Source organism: Chelonus insularis, unplaced genomic scaffold (genome assembly GCF_013357705.1).
Source record: "Chelonus insularis isolate UGA/USDA-ARS -01 unplaced genomic scaffold, ASM1335770v1 scaffold_714_pilon, whole genome shotgun sequence".
In the NCBI taxonomy this organism is placed as follows: domain Eukaryota; kingdom Metazoa; phylum Arthropoda; class Insecta; order Hymenoptera; family Braconidae; genus Chelonus; species Chelonus insularis.
The window spans coordinates 961,507-983,094 of NW_023276795.1; the positions used below are offsets into that span (position 1 = coordinate 961,507).

The following is a 21,588-nucleotide window of genomic DNA, read 5'->3' on the forward strand; positions in this document are numbered from 1 at the left end:
TTACCATTGTAAAGCGTGTCTCGTAAGGTGTAAAATAATCGCTGACACGAGTCACACTACCATGATCAATGACAAACCAGAGCCCCGAGCCTTGTGCATTAGATATAAACAAGTGCACACTACCTCGAGTGTCAGCAAAACCCAAAGTCGTTTAGAATGAAACAGACTAGAAAGAAAGAAAGAGAGAGTGAATGAGAGGAGTGACATAATAATTATGAGAGTAAATGAGTAATGAACCCAATGGCCCAAGAATAATAAATATGACACTTTCTTTCTCTTATATACTTTCATCCCTTTTTCTCACCCGGCCAGTTACCACTTACGAATGTCCCCTGTATAGAAATACTAGTATCGTTACTAATGTGTCCACAATATTAATGGCAGTCGTATCTTTGTTCTTGTTTGTTCCCGGTCCCGCTCGCTCGGCTAAACGTGCTCTGGTTCGTCATTGTTCTGTGTGTACCTACTACTACCTTCACGAACGGATTTGCGCTGGGGGTCCATCCACACGTGGCTCTCTGTGTGTCCGCCTCCTCCACGTCAATTGGTTCGTAACGGATATTTTTTTTTAAATTGGGATCAATGTAACGGTGCTTGGTTTTTTTTTAATATATATTTTTTGCTTGCAATTGCTCTAATTATGATGCATCCGAAAAAAAAAACACAATTTATTGAATTGACAATTGATATTGTACTTAATTTATTATATTCACATTGAACTCTACTAATCTTGGAATATACACTTGCATTTGAATAATGAATAATTAAATTAAAATCAATACTTTTTAATTGGCTGCTTGAATCAATTAAAACATCAAGGTCCACCATCAGCAATACTCGCTATGCGATTGTCTCATCCACTACACAATAATCTTCTACCACCTGGAATATGTTACACTTGTGACGTTTGTGGAAAAACTTTATCAACTAAACTCACGTTAAAGCGTCATAAAGAGCAACAACATTTTCAACCACTCAACAGTGCACTATGCGTCATGTGTAATAAAGTGTTTAGAACACTTAACAGCTTGAACAATCACAAAAGTATCTATCACCGTAGACAAAAATAGAATTTGTCAGTCTGTTGATAATTCGAGACATTATGATCAAGTTTTTTAGTAACAATTCAAACGGCATTGTTATCATTTTAGTTTTCGGTGAAAATTCTTTTGTATATTTTTTATTTAGAAAGGAAGAAAAACGAAATTATTTAAAAGACTTCGATAAAAGTCACGATCGCCTTTCGAACTAACCAGGAGTGAACCTAAATTAAGAAGATAAAATTTTATACACAAGTTTAGTGCTTCCACAAGTGCAAAAAGGAATAAATGTCGACAAGGAAGTCCTGGAAAATTTCGAATGACATTGGACTAAATGAAAAAGTTGAAAAAAAGTGTCATACTTTTAGCTTATGATAAAAAAAAAAAATCGTTGTCAATATATTATAAGAAGTCGGTTGTAAACTTGTTTACATATTTAGAATGATGCAAAAATTTATTTGTAGCATAAAGAAAAAAAAAACGGGGGGGGTTAAGGGGGTGTAAAGCGGATTTTCCATGCGAACTCGTTAGTTAGGATTTATTGACAGAAAAATTTAGAAGCGTTGAAAACGCCATCGTCCAACTAACTTTAGGAAGAAACATTTACATATTAAAAGACTGTATGATAAATTGACTTACAAGACTCGAGATTTTTAATTGTTCGAAACTTAAAGTATAAAAAAATGAATACCTAGAATTTATGAAATATGGAAAATTTAATAATCGTGAAGCGTAAACATTAGTTGGACTTGAAACAGTCTTTGACTTGAGAGAAATTCAATTAATAAAAGAAAAAATGTAAATTTTCCGCAGCTTAAAACCTGCACAAATTATTGTTGCTTCGCGATAATATGAGAGATTGGAAAGATACAATTAAATTAAATAATATATATTTTATTTTAATATATTCATTCCATATGAAAATATATGCTTTAAACGGGGTACCTTTTAAATAGAAACGCATTATAATTTTAGAATTGCATCCCGGTTTTTACACAGCGTACCTACAATTTTATCTTTATTGTCCTATATCATATTCGCATTTTTATTTTATCAACGTTTTATAACGATTAATTATCGCGCTACTAGATTGTGTCCCAATTACGGTTTCCGTTTCCGGTAAAGTCGAGAATATTTTGCGATATTTTCCATCAAATTATTTCTTCATTTAGATTTTTTCTTAATTATTTATCTTCTTAAGAATAGATTTTATATCAATTATCTGTTATAATCTTACAATTATGCCGTTCAGAGAATGGACAATTTCCGTTGTCAACCTATATATGTCCAGAGCTTGCAATAAATATTACATGATTTAAAAATACTCATCCAATATTTTGTGGTGTCAAATATTGAGAGATGTTTTATGAATTGCCAATATTTATTCAGTAGAATTTCTTCATTTTGTAAATATTTGGATACATTTAATAGAATTTAGTGCATACAAATATGTTTATTTAATTCGAAAATAAATTAATTCAATAGAAACAAAAGAAAAGTTGATTATTTTATAAACTTTTCTGATTACTATTTTTGTTTTTTGATTAAATTTTAAAAGCTTTCATTAAGCTAATCAAAATCAATTGTACTAGAGTTGGATAAAAGTTATGTTCAAAAATTTAAAATACAATTAATAGATTGATTGTCTGTCATTTTCATTTGAGTTTGTTCAAAAAAATTTCAAGTGATCTAATTTTTTTTTTTCAAATGAATTTGTACTATTATAAAAATATTTGGACATATATAGGTAATTATAAAGACAACAATAAACAAATAAACCCAGTTTCTAATACTAGTATACTGTAAAAAAAATTGCTAAAAACTAAACAAATCACTGCAGTCCATTAATGACAAATTAATGACATATTTAAATAATGGAATAGCCACAAATATATAGTCGAATATATACAATATACATATATATTTAAATATATATATATTTTAGTAGAATTTTCATAAAATACAAGCTCAGAGTCTTCTTGATGATATAATAATGATGATAATCACTATAAAATATTTTTTACGTAAATGTAATAATCTAATTACCAGTGAGAATTAAGTGGAAAGCATTAATTGATAAAGGTATAGGTTATTAAGTAAAGAAAATGACTTATCGTTAGTGAAATGGATTTAGTTGGAATATATAGATTTACTGATAAATAAAAAAAAAAGGAGGCTCTGATAATCCTGAAGAATTAAATAAACTGACAGCTTTGATTTGTATCGTCTCAGTTATAAGCTGACGTGAGAACTTGGCGAATAACATAAATCTATATGATATATATTATATTTTACAGCAAACATAACAATATTTGTGCATGAATATCCGTATACAGAACACATTTTCACGCTCGAACACATTTATTATCTAATAGATAGGCTATGATAGATTTAATTAGAGTATGTTGAATTGACTCTGACCAGCACATACTTTAGAAGTGGATTAAATTTTGTGGGATGTTAAATTATTGTATGCACTTTATATACATATAAATATTACAATCGTCAAAGTATGTGCTTGCCACCAGGTGCAAATATGATTAATAAAAAAGGAAAAAAGAACAAGTTTGAATGATGATGATGATGATGACTAGGAGATTATTGGGAGCGCAAATAAAGAATGAAGCTTTAAATTACAAGAATAACAAAACAGTTTTATAGTAGTCAAGAGATACGAAAGAAGAAAGAACTGATATTGATAATATTTAAAAAAGTAGTTTATTCAAGAAATTAACTTGTGACTACTGTAAAAATGGCCAAATACGCGGATATGTGTCGTCCATTTATGGATAGACATATTATAAAAATAATAAATTATTAATGAAATTAATATAAATTGATTAATATTTAATTAATTGCATATGATATACAATTTATAATATTTGTAGAGTTTTTATTTGATTTCTTTACATTATTTTTTTCTTCATTTGTTGTCTATTATGCGAGATATATGATGAGAGCCGCGTTTTCTATCTCTTAATATATAGAAGATTATTGTCGTTACGAGAAATCCGGTTAGCGTTTCATCGTCGACCATTAAATTATCTCGTGTCAAGAATGATAGTCAAAATTTTCGTTTAATCTATATAGTAATTAAATGACTTTGTCAAAATATTAAACTGTGGCTCCTATATTTTGTTAATGAAAAGACTGAATTGGAAATTAAATGGGTCACCAATTATTAATTAAACGCCTTGAGCTTGTCAATTGGGGTAACACAAATATGACATATAATTGTGTGATTTGTATTGGACTGATTCGCTTCAATTTTTAATTAGTCGATTTTATTGGACTGATTTTCACTTTTGACTGATGTTACCAAACTTCCTAATTAAAAGTACCTAATGATTAAGTTTAAAATGGAACAAAAATAAACGAATTAAATACCCAAATAAAAATAAAAAAAGAATGATATAGAGTTGTGCAATTAATAAGAAAAAAATTAAAAAGGTCTGCGAGAAACTCGACAACCGCGATACATATGAGCTTCTGAATAAATTTTAAATTAACCGAATAATTCAAAATAAAAAAAAATTTATTTCTATATAAAACATTCATAATCGATTATTCAAATTACCCGTTAACGTGATTACTTATATTTCGCTCCGCATTTTCAGCCGCATTATAATGCATACATACAAGGAATAGGGTCATAAATACATACCACACACACACACATATTGCTTTTTCACATATAATCAATAATAAATTATGTAATAGAAATAATAGATTATGCCTACACATTTAAATACAGCCGATTCACACAATAGCTTAAATATTATGTCAATATATGTTACTTAATATTATTATAGTTATCCACCCATCATCCGCATGATGTCGAGATTGAAATTCATTTAAAATGCAGACAAACGTTAGTACCTGCGCGACCGAAATATATAGAAGATGATTTATTTAGGATAAAATGAGGCGAAAACAAATTATCTGGATATTTTTAAAAAAATTCCTACGTGGCTGAATGAAATGCAAAATGAATATTATTTATAAATAATCATTAAATTAACTATTATATTTAGTTTAAAAAGACAAAAGAAACCAGTTATAATTAGCTCGCGCATAAAATATATATGTAACGAAAAAGAATCGCACGGAAAGACAGTTACTTTATCTTGCTTACTTATTATTTGTTATTTCCTGAGGTGTTCTGGTTATAGTATATATTTATTATTGATGACGATAATTATTAATATTATTAATGATTATTATTGATAATTAATTAATTATTATTATTATTATATTATTATTATTATTATTATTATTAATTATTATCCAAACTATATGAAATGCATTTTAATATATTTTCATTTTTGTATATGCAAAATGTACTGTTTGGTTTAATAATTTTGTTGTTTTTTTTTATTTTATTTAAACATAATTTATGATAAAACCTATCACATCCTTACATACAATAGTTTCAAGTCTAAATAAGCTAAGCTACTAGCATAGCTGCTCAAATTATTATTATTCATAGACTTAAGCATATCATGGCATCATTTGCTGATTTCAGCCTTAAGGTAAGTTAGCTTAATTGTTCCAATAGGGTTCATTGTAACTGTGTTGTTTCTACTGTGACGTCAGCCATAAAATCCTAACAATTGAATTAAATTTTGGTCATTTTTTAGAAGTGATATTTTATTGGTCAACAGGGTTGTTAATGTCATGCACTAGAATTACTGTTGAGATGATTTAAAAAAAATTATATCACCAATACAACTCAGATTTTGTTTCCAAATAAAAAATCACTTCTAAGCAATCCCTAAATTTTTTTTTTTTACAATTACAATATAAGAAAATGTTAAAAGAGAACAATAGTTATCGCAGCACAATATTGAATCTGTCTGACTTGAAATGAGTGAGAAAAGGAGAAAAAAGATACAAAGCTTCTTAAGATATGTTCTCATTTTTAACAACCTTAGTGTAACGTATAAAATTAATGAGATTCATATTGAGCTGCGAAGACTGCACCTCTCCTCCTCAACCACGCTTTCTTATTTTCAATATGCCAGTCGCGAATGTCTTTCGTTAACAATGAAATTGTCGTTATAGTCAGACCTGATCCTTCATTTGCTAAGAAATAAATTCTATAGCGTTGGTGATATATATAAAATAAAATAGTCGTAAAGCTGCTACATTGCAATACACATATAGAAACAATAGACCTGCAAGAGAGTCTAGAATGGCGTTAAAGCGTTGCGGGATATTGTAACGAAAACTGCATGCTTTAAATGTCTTCCAGAATGCTCAGTGTCTTATGTTAACCCTTATAATATTCAACATCGGGTCGTTATTTCTTTAATAAGACAAAAAAACTGTTGTCTCATTTTAAATTGCATCCAGCTGAGGTATTTCGTTTCATAATTTTTTTCTTCATTGTTAATTTTTGAATTCATTTTTTAATTTCAATCGCGCGTGATAATTCCAGACGTAGTTATACAAAAACACTTCTTTAGTTTTATCCCTACCTTGTGAACCAAACTAGACATCCTCACTTACCCCCTCGTCTCCTTCATGCTGCTGCAGTTTCTTTTGCCTGAAGTTTAATGAGACACAACTTGAGAAATTGGATAAAAAGCAATTTTCAATGAAAATAAATGGTTACGGACTTTGCCAACGTTTTTGCTTCGTCATTCGTTCGAGAACAGAACATAAAATGATATTATATTCAAGAATAAGAATAGTGGATAGCAATTCCCTACAGCTTTTCAACCCTCAACCGTCAAACAATAACTTTTCTGAATAAATGAAGCGCTTCTATACTTATTGACATTTAATTCGTTGCAACAATCGTGGAATATGACATTTTCTGTTCATTTTATTACTCCACACTTTCACTTCTTCCCTATGTTGATTACTCAGACTAACCATTCAACTAAATGCATTTATTTTTTTTATTGATTTCAATTTTCTCTTTCATGATAATTAAAGAGAAATTTTTTCCAAATACTCAAGAATGGGTTATTTTATTCTAAAAGATTTTGATTCATCAACTTATCGGTTATTCTCCACTGTTCATTCATGTCAAATTATTCAAAGTAATCATTTTCACAAATTATCCAATTATTTTTTGTAGATGATAAAAGAAAAAATCCACAATTTGTTAGAAAATAAAGTCCATAATATTTCTATGAATAAATAGATAACCTGGTAACATAAATGAGGTTTGACGAAAAAAGATAATACCGATAGAGTGCGTAGGTCGATCAATATATGCATAAATGGAGTGAGAGAGGTTAAAGGAGGGGAGGGTAGGAAAAATGTAAAGAGAAAATGAAAATAGAGATGTTAGATTGGTGTAGGTAAGTGTGTGGGGTGCTGCATGAGGTGCATTGTTGTGTTTCAGTGCTCGCCTCCATGCCAGGGCTGACCTTGAATACACCATCGGCCAAGAAGCTGTTCACCTGCCAACTGTGTGGCAAAGTGCTTTGTAGCAAAGCATCCCTGAAACGCCACGTCGCAGACAAGCACGCCGAGCGACAGGAGGAGTACCGATGTGTCATCTGCGAGCGAGTCTACTGCTCGCGAAACTCCCTGATGACTCATATCTATACCTATCATAAGAGCAGACCTGGCGACATTGACATTAAGTTCTTTTGAAGGTTTAGATAAGGTAGGGCCACGTACTACGAAATTAATCGGTCTTCATTCTTTCGTTCTTTTTCTTTTTATTTCTACTGATCCTTTCAATTTTTTTTTTTCACTCCTCTCAATGCCTATTTCAAGTACTATCCCACAATATAATAAATCATCCTCTTTCTATTTTCCTGCTCTGGTATTCCATTTTTTGCAGCAACTGCATGTTCGACTAACCGACCCAGACATATATATCTTCATTGATTTCTAGTGTCTTCTCCTGACCAAAAATAAAACATTTATTTTACTCCTTTTGGTTTTTAAATTTTAAGCATTTTTTTTTATCTCAACTACGATATCACTTAATTATTATTTAACCTTAATTAAAAGGAATACGTATCTTACTTCTATCTGCATGAATGGGTTATTGATAAAAAATAAATAAAATAAAAAGTGTTTCTTGGAGAATGAAACAGAATAATTGAAAAAAAAAAAAATAAAATAAAAAATTGTAATTTTATTATTTATTGATGACACTTGGGTATACTATAGCGGTGATTTTTAATGGATGCTACGGTATATAATATATAGGCAGAATATATGACCGTTGTAATATTGCACTCGTATATTGGAAATATAAAAATAATTTAGTAGGGTTATTAGGAGGGTTTATCTTTACATAATGGGTATACTAACATGCTTCAGGTTCCCTATTACTAACTATTCCTTCTACCGCCTTTGTCTATATTTATAATTTTTTTAAAAAATTTTATATTACTTTCTTTTTCACGTATTCACATTTTATTGACGAGCATATTTGCTTTTCATTCAGATTTCGTAAAAGCTTTTGATGTTGAATGTTGTATGCATGTCAATCACTTTCACTAGTTTCGTTTCATTTTCCTTTCTTTTGACACTCTCGTGAAATATTGCATGTACAATTCACTCTATGTATCGAATATTTTGCGTTATTTATGACACACTTTTTTGCTAAATAAAAATAAAGTAAATTATGCATGAAAAATATGATTATTAAAACACTTAATTTTATTTTACTTTAATTCTAAATTTTCTATTCTTAGCACGATTAAATAGACTACTTAGCATGGTTATAATAGCATTTAAAATTGTCTACAAGTATTTATTAATAAACTTAAAAAATAAAACAATATAACCTAATTAATTATCCCAATATATTTATCCACTGAATCCTAGACTAAAATAGAAACACTGACTTTAGTCTTAACTTGAATCAGGAATTGAAAAATAAAAAATTGATAGAAAAATATAAAATTGAAATAAAAACAGAGTAAAACGAAAATTTGATTAATGATATTTTTTCAGGTACAGGGAATGGGATGCATCCAACGACGACGCTTCCCACAAACATGTACCGAATGCCACCGCCTACTGCAGGCGGCATCAACGAGCCACAAGAATGTCCCTACTGTCGTCGTACCTTTTCCTGCTATTATTCATTGAAACGTCACTTCCAGGACAAACACGAACAATCAGATACTCTGTACGTGTGTGAGTTCTGTAATCGTCGTTATCGCACGAAAAATTCACTTACGACGCACAAGAGTCTTCAACATCGTGGTTCGAGCGGCATGCTCAAGAGGTTACTCAAGACTACAGCTATGAAGAGTGTCCTCGCACAACACCCACCGATGCAACAGTTGCCTCAATGAAAATGGTGGTCTGTTCGTCATTGCTCTCCTACTGTTAGTAGAACACTTAATGGTCGTTATCACACCAGTTACCGTCATTATTGAATCACTGGTAACATTATTATAATTTAAGGAGACAATACGATCGGATGAAAATTTAGCTAAAACTTATCATGATCGTCATTTGATTAATTATAATCATTTCGTGATCTCGGACTCGTCTTGCGATTGATCGTTGTTTTGGACAATCAATGGGAGTCGTGTTAGCTCAGTCAGTAAATTATAAAGAAAAAAAGAAAATACATATGTAATACTGTCATGAGTGTTCTTTTTATGAAATTGGCTCAGCGTATCGCCTCGCTTTCTATTATTCAATTCGACTTTTTTTTTCATATTCGTCAAGACTGCGTTGAATCCAAAGAATGGGGACGAATTGACTGAGAAATTAAAATAAATTTTACGTAATTAAGCTTAACCAAAATATTATTAATCGATCGGGAACATTCCAGAATGTTATTAAGAGGCAAAGAAATCGATATAAATTAAAATATTTTTTTTGTTATTAATAGAAAAAAAAAAGAACTGATTAATCACCGATCGAAGAAAAGATTTTAAAAAAAAAATATTTATGTATAAAAAGAAAAAAGTAGATGTGACGAAAATTTTATTTAATTTGTGGAAATGAGATAATTTTAATTATTATTTTTTTAATTAAAGAAAAATGGCAAGTTTGTTTTTTAAGCACTTTCGTTATGAATATGTGCGTTAACGCGTTAGGGAAAGCAGGATAATGATACTGGCGTGATAAGTAGACGTCTCAATCCGCAATTACGAGAGGTAGAGACTAGTAAAAGTGACTCGTATAAGAAATTTAAAAAAAAAAAACAAGAATTCTTAATTGCACGTTTCATTATTTACTTTGATGTTCATAAAAAATATAGATGTACAACAAATTGAAACGTGCAATAAGAAATGAATAAATAAATGCAAATATGATGTTATATTATTATATATTAATAAGTCAAGACAAATTTAGGATAGCCATAAACGTCTTAGGCCTAAGTGGAATTCAATTACGAAATCTAATGTGCTCAAGTTCCATAAAGTCTTACAAATAATAAATAAAAGATAACAGTGGCAGATAGATAAGAATAAAAATATTAAATACTATGGATTCATACTTTATAAAGGTCCATCACACATGCAAATCACAGACTATATTTTTAATTCTATAAAAATAATATTTTGAACTGTGTACATATATACATACATATATATAAATATATATTATATATATTATATTCGTACAATATTAATTACAAATAATGTTTCTATGTTTAAATTTTCTGAAGGTAAAAAAAGCACTACCTTACATTCAATCTGAGTACGACATCAGGACTCTTTATATATAAATATATATAATAAATATCCTCCTTTTTCTTATAGCGACAGATATGTCAGATATATCCATTTAATTTCACTATTAGCTCTAATTGTTACTAGCATTTTATCAGGAATCACGTCCCGATGTCGTGCATCATTTTTTAAACGAGTAGACATAACAGAATAATCTGTTTGATCTTTCTATAAAACTTTTTCATTTCTACCAAGAGTTTTTTACTCAATATCATATTTATCACTGAATTCTGTTGATGGAACTTTTGGAAATTGACTACTTGATCACTATTACATATAAGAATGATTTATGGTAGCAGTGGATTTTTTTCAAATGATTAAAGAGCTTTTATAAATATTTATCAAGCAGATTATTTGTTTGAAATATTTCCCAAAATAATCCGTACTGAAAATGGTACAAGTAAAAAATTCTAACAGTTCTTTTTGATCGTAACATATTCAGGTGTGAAACTCAGAGGTAAAGCACAAAAAATTGTGGTTTTATCGAATATTAAAAAAAAAAATAAAAAATGCCATTATTATTAATGAGCAAGTACAAATAATTAAGAAAGAGCAACTATATTAGATTCCGTAGTAATGAATGAAAAAAATGTGTGAATTTAAAAAAAGAAAAATGAAATTAATTCTAGACATATCGATTGATTACGGAGTATACCATAAAATTATACGATTTAGATATAAGTATCTCCACGGAGTTCACTTTGACGACGATGGAGTGCAAATTTGTGTCAAAATTTTTTTTAAGTCGTCTGTATAAGCTCTAAAAAAATTTTTGAAAATATTTGCAACTCAACAAGTTATTATCAATAATCATAGTGTGAATGACGAATGAAATTAAGAAAAAAAGAACGAAAAAAATGTTTTTCTAAAACCAAAATTATCTTTAATTCTTTCATGCCAAATTTATTTTTGACTTTTATATATATTGTAGATGTAAAAAAAAAAAGTAAGCTCAAATATGGAGAATTATATCCTAGTCACATTTGGACTCTTCTGTGATACTGTGATAAAAAAAGGGAGAGTAAAGTTTAAAAGACACGAAAAAAAAATTCTTAGAGCTAATGAAATTTTCAAAAAGTTATTTCACACTATGAAAGTCATCGAATAGTTGCAAATATTATACATGATGAAGAACATATTGATTATATCGAAAAGTTCTGTGATGTTTTTTGAGTTGCTTGCACGAAAAGGGCTGTATTCAAAATTTTAATAAATAGTATGTTATACAAAACTTATAAATATACTATTTAAGAATTTTCAATATATATTTTTTCGTGGGAGTTTGTCTACTAAAAAAAAATGATATTAGTCAAAGGTATACGGATTCGAATTTATCGTAAATGTTGTGAATTTGGTCGTCAGAAGATAAAAATATTTCTGACCGACTTGATTAAATTAAAATAATTAAATAATGGAAAATTAAATCAGTAAAATGTCTGCTTAGTTTGTCCTAACTTATAATTATTTTTACTAAACTTTCATTCAATGATTATTTTTTATATGTGACTTTATTATTTTAAGACTATAATATTTTATCAAAACTTTAAGAGAAAAAAGTTCTTTAAATATGAACGATGAATGAAAGTAATTAAAATGTTTTTTAAAGAAAAGTTTAATTTTAATTGAGTATTGGATGCAGACGTTTTGCTACTTTTGAGTGAACCAAAAAATTATAATGTGCCAACGCATTGAGAAATCTGACGAAAATAATAAGTAATTAATGTAAAAATAGTTATCGAAAAATATTATCACACATTATTAAACATTACTACATTTATTTTTTTTGTCTTATAAACTTTAAGGAGGACTGAAAGAGGAGAATATTTTAAACAATTTTTATTTGCACTCTTTCGTAATAATGTAAATATGAAACGAAAAAAATATCCATAGGAATAAAGAGAAACTTCTACTATAGACTGGTATCAAGCTCGTTATGTAAACAGAAAATCTTTATTGATTAACTGTGGAAAAATGGAAATCATTGATGCCACTTATATAGAATAAAGCATTGAAGTATTCAGTTGTAAATTGAGATGAATATCATTGCGCCTTTGTGTTAAATGTATACTTGATGCTTTGTGAAGAATGTAATTTCGATATGTCAACCGATTTATCTGGAAAAAATTGACCGGAAATCAGGGATAATTTTTGGCATTAATAAGTTTATTTCGAAAACGTTATTATAAGATTATCAATTTTCTTCCAAATTAGTAATAATGCATAAGTAAATTTGAGATATTCCACTTCCGGCAATTTTCCTTCCACTGTGATCAGCAATTTTCGATTGTCAGCGTTTTTTAAGACTATTGTTTATTTTTACTATAATCGAAAATTATAAAAATATAAGGAAAGGAAAAAATGAACATTGTTACACTCTTTTGCTCGACATTTATCACGAGTTTGTAAAGAGTATAAAATCTCAATTTAATTTTTATCGCGCTGTGAAGGAATACATTTGTTACGTGTGAATTTAATTTCAAGAAGGCTGATTTTTATAATTTTTAAATGTCAGTGTAATTAGACAAATCGAATTTATTTTGACTTGTTTCCATTTTCGTTTTTTTAAATTAGGAAATTTAACTTATTAGACTGCTCCAATTGGTTTCAATTTTGTTGATCATGTGATATTGTTTTACCAAAGAATGCTACAAAATTAATTTAAAAAAAATATTTATTTAGCAAGAAAAACTGCAAACTGATCTAAATTAACAATATTCAAAGCTTGATGAAGATTGATTTTATTATATCAAACGGTTTTAGGTTTTAAAAAAATTTTAAAAATTAAAAATAAAAATGAAAAAAGAAACAAGCTAATAAAAGCGTTGAATAGTAATGGCAGAATTTTTCTTTGTTTCTGAATCTTCTTGAAAGATTGAGGAATTTTATTACAGCAAATTAGAAGAGAAAAATTAAAATTGTCGAACATAGGAGAAAGACTACTTAGATTTATTTTATAATGTCTTCAAAAAGACTTAAAATATAATATTTATATTGTGCCATAACTATTATTAATAACTTTTAAGTAGAAATTAATTGTTACAAAAAAAATTCTTAAATTTATCAAATGGGAAAATTGCAAAACAAAATTATTACTAGCTATGAATAATCATTGCGAAAAACTAAAAAAAAAAAATCTTGTTTTTTCAGAACGTTCATCACAATTTAGTAAACAAACTCTTTAAATGAAATAATTTCATTATTGTATGTTAATATTTTCTCTACAATAATTTTTTTTTGCTTTCCATAATCATCAAAAGCCTATGCCTCATTGTAACATGAAAAATTTCTTTTCTTTTATGAAAAATTATTTGATAAGCACCAAAGTTTGTGTTCGTACGAAATTATTAGTTAATAAGTTGGTGTTTTAATTATTTTCGAAAAATTATTTCAAATGATTTTCTTCAAAATATTAGGATTTTAATTATTATTTTTCTCATCAAAAAATAACTGTATCATGATAAAAAAAAAATTTGTAATTAGAAAATAACTCATTTACACTCGATGTATTTACTACATGATTTCATGTGCAATGTAAATTACAATAACAATTCTGAATTTAAGACTTTGATATTGATCGTCAATAAAATGTCGGAATTGGCGTAATTTTGTTATATGTAGAAAAACATCGAGCGTAAAAGTGCGAAAATGTGATAACAGTAAATCGATAACAAAAAAAATCAGTGATGAAATTGTCGACCACTGCCGCACATCATTGAAAAATAATTTGAATGCCCTTTTTTTTATCAGCTACTAGAGAATTAATAACAATAATACTAAGTAATATTAGAAGTTTTTCTCCTCTGTTCATATTTATAATTATGATTTATAAATAATACTTTTTCATGTTATTTCAATCCAGAATGTTTTTATGATCATATATTATACGATAGTTAGGTATCGCATTGCACTTTTTGTACTGTATATTTTTCTGTATTTGCAATATTCTTTATATAGCATTTTTTTCGTTTGTTTTTCCTACACACACTGATTAATTTTAATTAGATATAAATTTAGACACATCTGTTTAAGCAGTTTTTACATATATATCATCACAAGATATTGCTAATAGCAGTGAATCCTAATGAGTTGATGTTTGTATCTGAAATAATTAATCACAAATACTAATTGCAATGATGTTTCTGATGGACCATGTATATTTATAATACATTCACGCGGGCATAGGTATTTTAAAAACGAATGTATTATCATTATACAATACATAACATATTTTTATTAAGGGCTATTCAATGTACGTTAGTTCATTGATGTACGATATAAAAATTACGTAACAACTTTTACGTTACGTTATCATTTATGTACATACGTATACATATCTAGACATACATATTATGATAAAATAATAATATTTTTTAAGGTACTCCACTAGTTTTTTTCTCGCTATTACGTCCGTTGTCGAAGTGATTGTTGAAATATGTTTATGACGACTTGACAAATGCTTATAATTATTATCAGCGTATTAATGTGTTATATTATTAATTATTATTATTGATAATTATATTCTAACTATCTTCATTATTATTATTTCTATTAATATAATTATTATTATTATTTTTATTATTACAATGATTATTATTATTAATATTATGAATTATTATTATATGATTATAGTTATTATTGATGTTTATGTTGATTTCCTAAATTTCTTTACCTTAAATACATGATAAACTAAAAATTTAATATTATTCCCGTTTAAAAAATCAATTACGTTTGTAATCGTTGTGGGAAATTTTTCCCAGATTAAATAATAAAATAAACAATTTTTAAAAGCCAGGAAAAGTGGTTATATAAAAAAATTTGATAATTTTCTGATTATTTTCTTTGAATAGAAAAATTTGGTACAGATACAGTCAATGATTTATGTAATTCGTCCACATATTTTCCGTGATAATTAATGCTATCGAAGTCAAGGGCTGGAATGTACGATTCTAATATGTATTCAATGAAAGCAGTTGATTATGCTCACCCTGTTATTATAGTACATGATAAAGCTTGGCGAAATATTCTCTTGTATCAAAATAGAGTGATCTCTCGTACATAGTGTGGCCCAATAATGTAAAGTAACAAAGTGCAACACGCTGCCTTGCTAAACAATACAAGTACAAAATGAATACAAATACACTAAAAAAAAAAAAAAACTTGTCTTCGACTTAAAGTGAAGCAACACTTCTGGTAGTTAAGGTTTCGAAACAAAAATATTAATTTTAAGATATTAAATGAAAAAAGAATAATGAATAAATAAATAGATAAAAAAATTAATAAATTCTCTCCGAAAGTTATACCGCTGCTCATCTACGTTGAAGGCGACGTTTCTCATAAATACCTCAAATGTCGCAGCCTCGGATTCCAGAAAAAATGAACATCTCATCGATTTTAGAACGTACAAAAAATATTAACAGTAAATAAAAAATTCTATAATTTCATTAAAATCAAACAATTGACTTCTCAATATAATATTTTATATTTAAATAATACTTTTGATCAATATTCATTAATTTTACTTTTAACAAATACAAAAATCACTCATTATTTGTATAAAATAATTGTGAATAATCATTTAGTTTTACTGAAAAATGCTAACGGTTAAATTTTTGTAAATCAGGTGCCTTTATCTTAATTTGAAGTGATCAACAAACACTGCCAAGTTCACAAAAAATATAACCAGATCACAAACTATTTTTTGTAAAATTCAAAAGCACTATGAATAATTATCTGATATTTGAGGCTCGACAGTAACAAATTCTCACTTAAGCTACAATAGTTGTACTTATATAATATTCCTTGTACAATATACTTAATATAACTAATTACGGTTAATAAATAAATATCAATACCAGGAGTATATTTTTAAAACTGAAGCTGATCCATTGCAAAATAAATTCATGCGAATGGTAATGCTCCTGTCAATAACATAAATAAAATAGAGTAAAAATAAAATAGCTGCTGTCCTATTTTTTTGAAACAATTGTAATCTTCCAAAATTTATTAGTTTGTTATATTACATACTACTTATATGAAATGACTGCCATAATGCATTTGCAATAATTTGTAAAAAAAAAAGACCAGGAAATTTAGAATCATTGAAGAACATTAAAAAATAATTAATAATCATTTTTTCCAATCAGCTAATATTTTTTTAAATTAACCACCTTTGTAGGAATAGGATCGATTATATCATCGAAATAAATATTTCTTATAAAATCGTGGAGACTGTTATACGCTTGATTACGTTGTGGATATGTATTTTTTCTTCTTTGTTTTATTATTATTAGTATTCTTATCAATCGTTATTAAACATTCCATACTAAAATAATGAAAGATAATTAAGAAAGTTGTACATTCAATGAAAACAAACCCACTTATATATAAATAATTAAAATACAATCATGCTAAGCGTGATAAATGAGGGTTTAAGAAGATGTTTTCAATTATATAGCGTATCTTTAGGTTATGAAAATATATTATATGATCCTAGAATAATATATATATATATATATATATATTATAAATATGGAAAAAATATATATACATAATGAATAATATTATATATTGATAATTAAGTGTTTATTCGCATTTTTAACACAATAAGGATTTATTATAAAAATTCATTAATAGTTGTTGGTGTAATATTATGAAATAAATCTTTAATGATAGAAAATACATAATAATATTTTTATTCTTTATTTCGTTCAAAAAGCATTCTGCTTTCTAAATCGACTGTTTCTAGATTTTTAGATAAATTGTGCTCTGGAAGGTCTGTACGGTTTTTTTCAACAGGAAGTTCACTAGGATTTATTTTCAATGGCTCAACTGGTTTTGCATTATACATCGTAACATTTAGCATTTTTTTTCTAATGTATTTTGTGTTATTCATTTTGTCTGGAGAATTAAAAAATTTTCTATCAGATAACTGGAATAATATAGTTTCAGGATGGAATGTTGTTTCCTCCTCATCATTATTCTCCCCTGTATCATTTTTATGTCGTTGATTTATTTCAGCAGTATGGGTTGAATTAATATGTGTGAATGTGGAAAGATTGTTTCTTTCAATTTCATAAGACGATTGGTTTGACTAAAATATATTTTAGATTAAAGTATACTTTCTTTGACATTTATTAAGAATAAATTTGTTTTAGTCCTTAAAAAAATTTTATTTTTAGTTTCAAGTAAAAACTTGTTGATGACTTACTGGTGCTGGTGAAGTTATGGAATTAGCAACAATTGTCCATGGTTCTATGGATCCAATTATTATTATATATATTTGCAAAAATCGCAAAGGTCCACTTCTTAGAGAAAATCGATATCTTTCTTGAAATGTCATTGTCAGTCAAGAGTAAAAAATCCACATACTTGAGTAGACAGTTTAGATTTCCTTGGCCTAGTTTCTTATACTGATGTAGAATCCTGTAGATTTTTTATGTATAAAAAAGTGAACCGAAAAAATCTTAGATAAATAATTAAAATAAAATATATTACTAATTTAAAGCAGATTTACAACTTTAATATAAATGCTAGAAAATTATGTCTTTAATTTGGAAGATATTTCATTTATTTTGAACTTCAATTTGGTTTGATAAAATCTTTTGTTAATTATTCAGTGACATGAATGAAATTGAAAATTTCCTGTAGAAGTAATCGAAATTATAATTCAAAGCTTTCTACACTACATGGACTTATCTTTTAGTTGTAGACATTTAATTAGTTTTTTTTAATACAGCAAGTTTGAATTACTTAAATTCAAGTTTCAACAAAACTTGAAATGTACAAACAACATTATATTATCAAGATTTGATCGAAATAAAAGTTAAGTTTTAAAACAAAATTATAATGTCATATATGTTATAGAAAGTTTTTTGAATTTATTCTATGTGAAGTGAATCAAATTTTAGTGATGATTTGACATTTTATTTTTGTCTTTATTTATATTCACCCTACACCAATCATTTAATGATAATCAGATTTATGTTAATAAGATGGATTATGCTTATTATATCTCCCTAAATCTATTAACCTATCAAAAATTCCTGTCCAAACCAAATCCAGTTTGTCTATCAAGTTTTGACTCAAGTACATATTCTCTACAGTAGGATTGATTTGATACTTTAGAAAAGTTGGAAATTTAATTTAGTTAATTAATTTTCAATGATAAACCATAACTTTTTAGTTTAAAAAAAATAAACTTCAACTTTTCTCAACAAAAAAAATACCTTTTTTTCATCTTTTTAATTTATTATTTTTTTTCTTTGAAGATCTAATTCAATTCGAATTTTTAGTATAATTGAATACAGTGAATTTATAAGAGAATATTCCTCCAATATTCCATCTGAATTCCAATTGAATTGATCATTTTTTCACTAAAAAATGCATACTCAGGTACAACTGTTGGTTGTGTAAGCAAGTATCTTAGAATAAGAATCTACGTTTCGTTGAAAATAATTTATCTTGAGATTCATGGTTTTCTTAACAGTGATATATTGCACCGCAATCTACTGAGTCTTACAGCTAACATACATTTCTTCAGTTAAATAAATAAAATTGCCACCTTCGACCATTTATAAACAATTTATAATAATTAAAATGTAGAAATATTTACCATCAGTTTCCTGAGTAAATAAGAGTTTATTTAAACGGTGTATATTTATGAGAACAAAATCTAATATTACATAGATTACTTACGCAGCACAAAGCTTCAAGTGATAAAATAAAATGATCCTGGATTAGCTGCAGCACGAGTGTAGATTGAACATTTTAAATTATGAATCAATCTAAATGAAATGATTGGAACTTATTGATTTACATTCAATTGAACTAAATCGTGGCTAGTGGTAAGCTGAAAAATATTGGTCGTTTAATCTAGAATGTTTAATTGATTTCTAACTTGACTAACTGTTATATATTTCATCAGAGTTTATAGACGATTAAATCATCGACATTTCATTTGAACTTTCAAACAACATACATCTGTATATTTCAACCACTTATCTTAAATCTAAAGAAAAGATATTTAATATCAAAAAGTTTAAATTATCTGGATTATGAGAATTATCTGAGAAAGTTGGAAATACACTAGAGAAGATTAACGTTGGAAAAAAAGAGAGATGAGAAAATATTAAACCAATTTTCCTTGAGTGAGATGAGGTGTTTCTCGAGTTCAAGGGAGTCATATGGTCCTAAGTGATGATTCGAAGCTAGCCTTCGTCATGAGACGCCTTGTTTTCAAAGCACGTGCGATTCACCGGATCATCAAAGCACACCCGTATACACATATATATATATATATATCTCGGCGCGACGTTTCACCAGTACAAGACCTTTTCCACTAAGGAAACTTTTCAAATAAGATCGACTTAAGATTTCTCTCACGTCCATTGTAAGCATCCAATAAGTAAGGTCGAATATGGAATGTGTGAAAACGTAGTAGATATTTGTGTGATCAAACATGGAAATAAACAAAAATTTCATTAAACCGTCACTATCAATATTTGTATTGTTTATAGAATTGTGTACTATCGAGAAAGAGAGTTACCTTCAATGTATTGAAATTCCTATACAGTAAATACACACAGTAAACACAAGAAACGGAATAAAAAAATTTCCAGATAAGGATTTTATGTAAATGATAGAGTAAATAAAGATAGCAAATGTAATAAGTCTTATCAGAAAATACATTTCAATCTAGATTGCATTGAGGAAAGTTTTAGAAAATTAATTTAAGTTAATTATCAAAAGAATGGAATTGATATTAATTATAATCCTGTTTATCCTATTATTAAACCAAAATATTCCATCATTTTACTCTGTATATGAGTTTTGGTTTATTAGAAATTCTTTTCAATTTTATGTTGAAAGTAGTTAATATTAAACGAATATTAACTATTCTATTAAATATTGTTTCATAATATCAGTGATGAAAATCTTACTGTTTGAAGGAACGATTAATCTTTGTTATTTTTTTCAACACGAAAATGTCAGAGATACTTTATGTTCATTTATTCACCGTAGAATTTTTTTATTTTTATAAATTTTATTATTGGATATTCTTTATCACCTTTTTTTTTTGAAGTTTTATAGTAAAAGGTAAGTGCATTTCAGAATGTTTTACATGCTCTAAATTATAGAAAAAAAATTAAAGTCAGTGTGATCGATGAACCACTCTTTGGCCACTCGGTTCACACGCTACAAAAAAGTTAGACGATTGATCTACTAGAACAGTCAATTGGATAACCACTTTTTCAGTGTATAAATGCATCTGGTGCAGACGTGTTCATATGTTTACAATAAATTAATATAAATTTTTATATAGAGAAAATTTATTTTAAAATAATTGAAAAATACTTGGTGAGAAATATTTGAATTTAATTTATTTTTTATTCCATTTTATAATAAATTAATCATTAAATAACTAGATGAATATCTATCTTCAAGCATTATTATATTGTTAAATACTCGATATAGAATAAAAATTCAAACTATCCATAAAATATAATAGTTTGACCTTAGACATTAATTAAAGCAGTACTGCTTCACCTAATAATCTTCCAGACTCCAGATCTTTCCGCTTAGTTGGTAGGAAACGTCAATTCTCTATTGATTCCACTTGACCGCATACTTAGCTACTACAGTTCTCCTTCATCAACTTGGAGTATTTGCTTTCACCATGGAACCATTTTCACTCTTGTTTCCCCTCTTCTTGGTTCGAGCATACGAATATTGTGCAACAAGTCATCCTTCGATGAAGTAAAGGCTGTCAGATAATTCGCACATTCTTATCCAAATTCAGTCCATGGTTCTCTAGCTTCATATCTGCTAGATAGAACGTATGCATAACACGAAACTGAGAGTACTACCTCGATAGA

General features: G+C 27.6%; 2 protein-coding genes and 1 long non-coding RNA gene across 10 annotated transcripts in view; 1 reads left to right on the top strand and 2 right to left on the bottom strand.

Moving 5' to 3' along the window:
• The window catches only part of br (broad-complex core protein), a 42,974-nt gene extending 27,104 nt beyond the window's left edge, over positions 1-15,870 (top strand). For 2 of the 6 annotated variants that reach the window (XM_035094609.1, XM_035094607.1), the window contains exons 6-7: positions 7,399-7,665; positions 8,973-9,107. In XM_035094609.1, the coding sequence (XP_034950500.1) occupies positions 7,399-7,652 (254 nt within the window). In that variant the 3' untranslated portion in view covers positions 7,653-7,665; positions 8,973-9,107. Of the gene's footprint in view, positions 1-819; positions 1,383-7,398; positions 7,666-8,972 lie in introns of those variants that run through there. The other 4 variants (XM_035094608.1, XM_035094610.1, XM_035094603.1 and 1 more) reach the window with 2 other exon arrangements.
• The window catches only part of LOC118073861 (uncharacterized), a 178,713-nt gene that overhangs the window by 88,023 nt on the left and 69,102 nt on the right, over positions 1-21,588 (bottom strand). The window lies entirely within an intron of this gene.
• LOC118073859 (uncharacterized) lies at positions 17,386-19,545 on the bottom strand. 2 transcript variants are annotated; one of them, XM_035094615.1, is made up of 3 exons: positions 19,409-19,545; positions 17,922-18,136; positions 17,386-17,804 (listed from the first exon to the last, which is right to left on the bottom strand). In XM_035094615.1, exons 2-3 carry the CDS (start codon positions 18,051-18,053, stop codon positions 17,406-17,408), a joined length of 531 nt encoding a protein of 176 aa, XP_034950506.1. In that variant the 5' UTR covers positions 18,054-18,136; positions 19,409-19,545; the 3' UTR covers positions 17,386-17,405. The 2 variants fall into 2 exon arrangements, with proteins under 2 accessions (XP_034950506.1, XP_034950508.1); XM_035094617.1 differs by having other exon boundaries at positions 19,326-19,463.

Coding starts and splice junctions, on each gene's coding strand:
- LOC118073859 (XM_035094615.1), bottom strand. CDS start 18,053: ATGACATTTCAAGAAAGATATCGATTTTCTCTAAGAAGTGGACCTTTG. Junction 17,805..17,921: donor CCATAACTTCACCAGCACCA/GTAAGTCATCAA, acceptor AATATATTTTAG/TCAAACCAATCGTCTTATGA.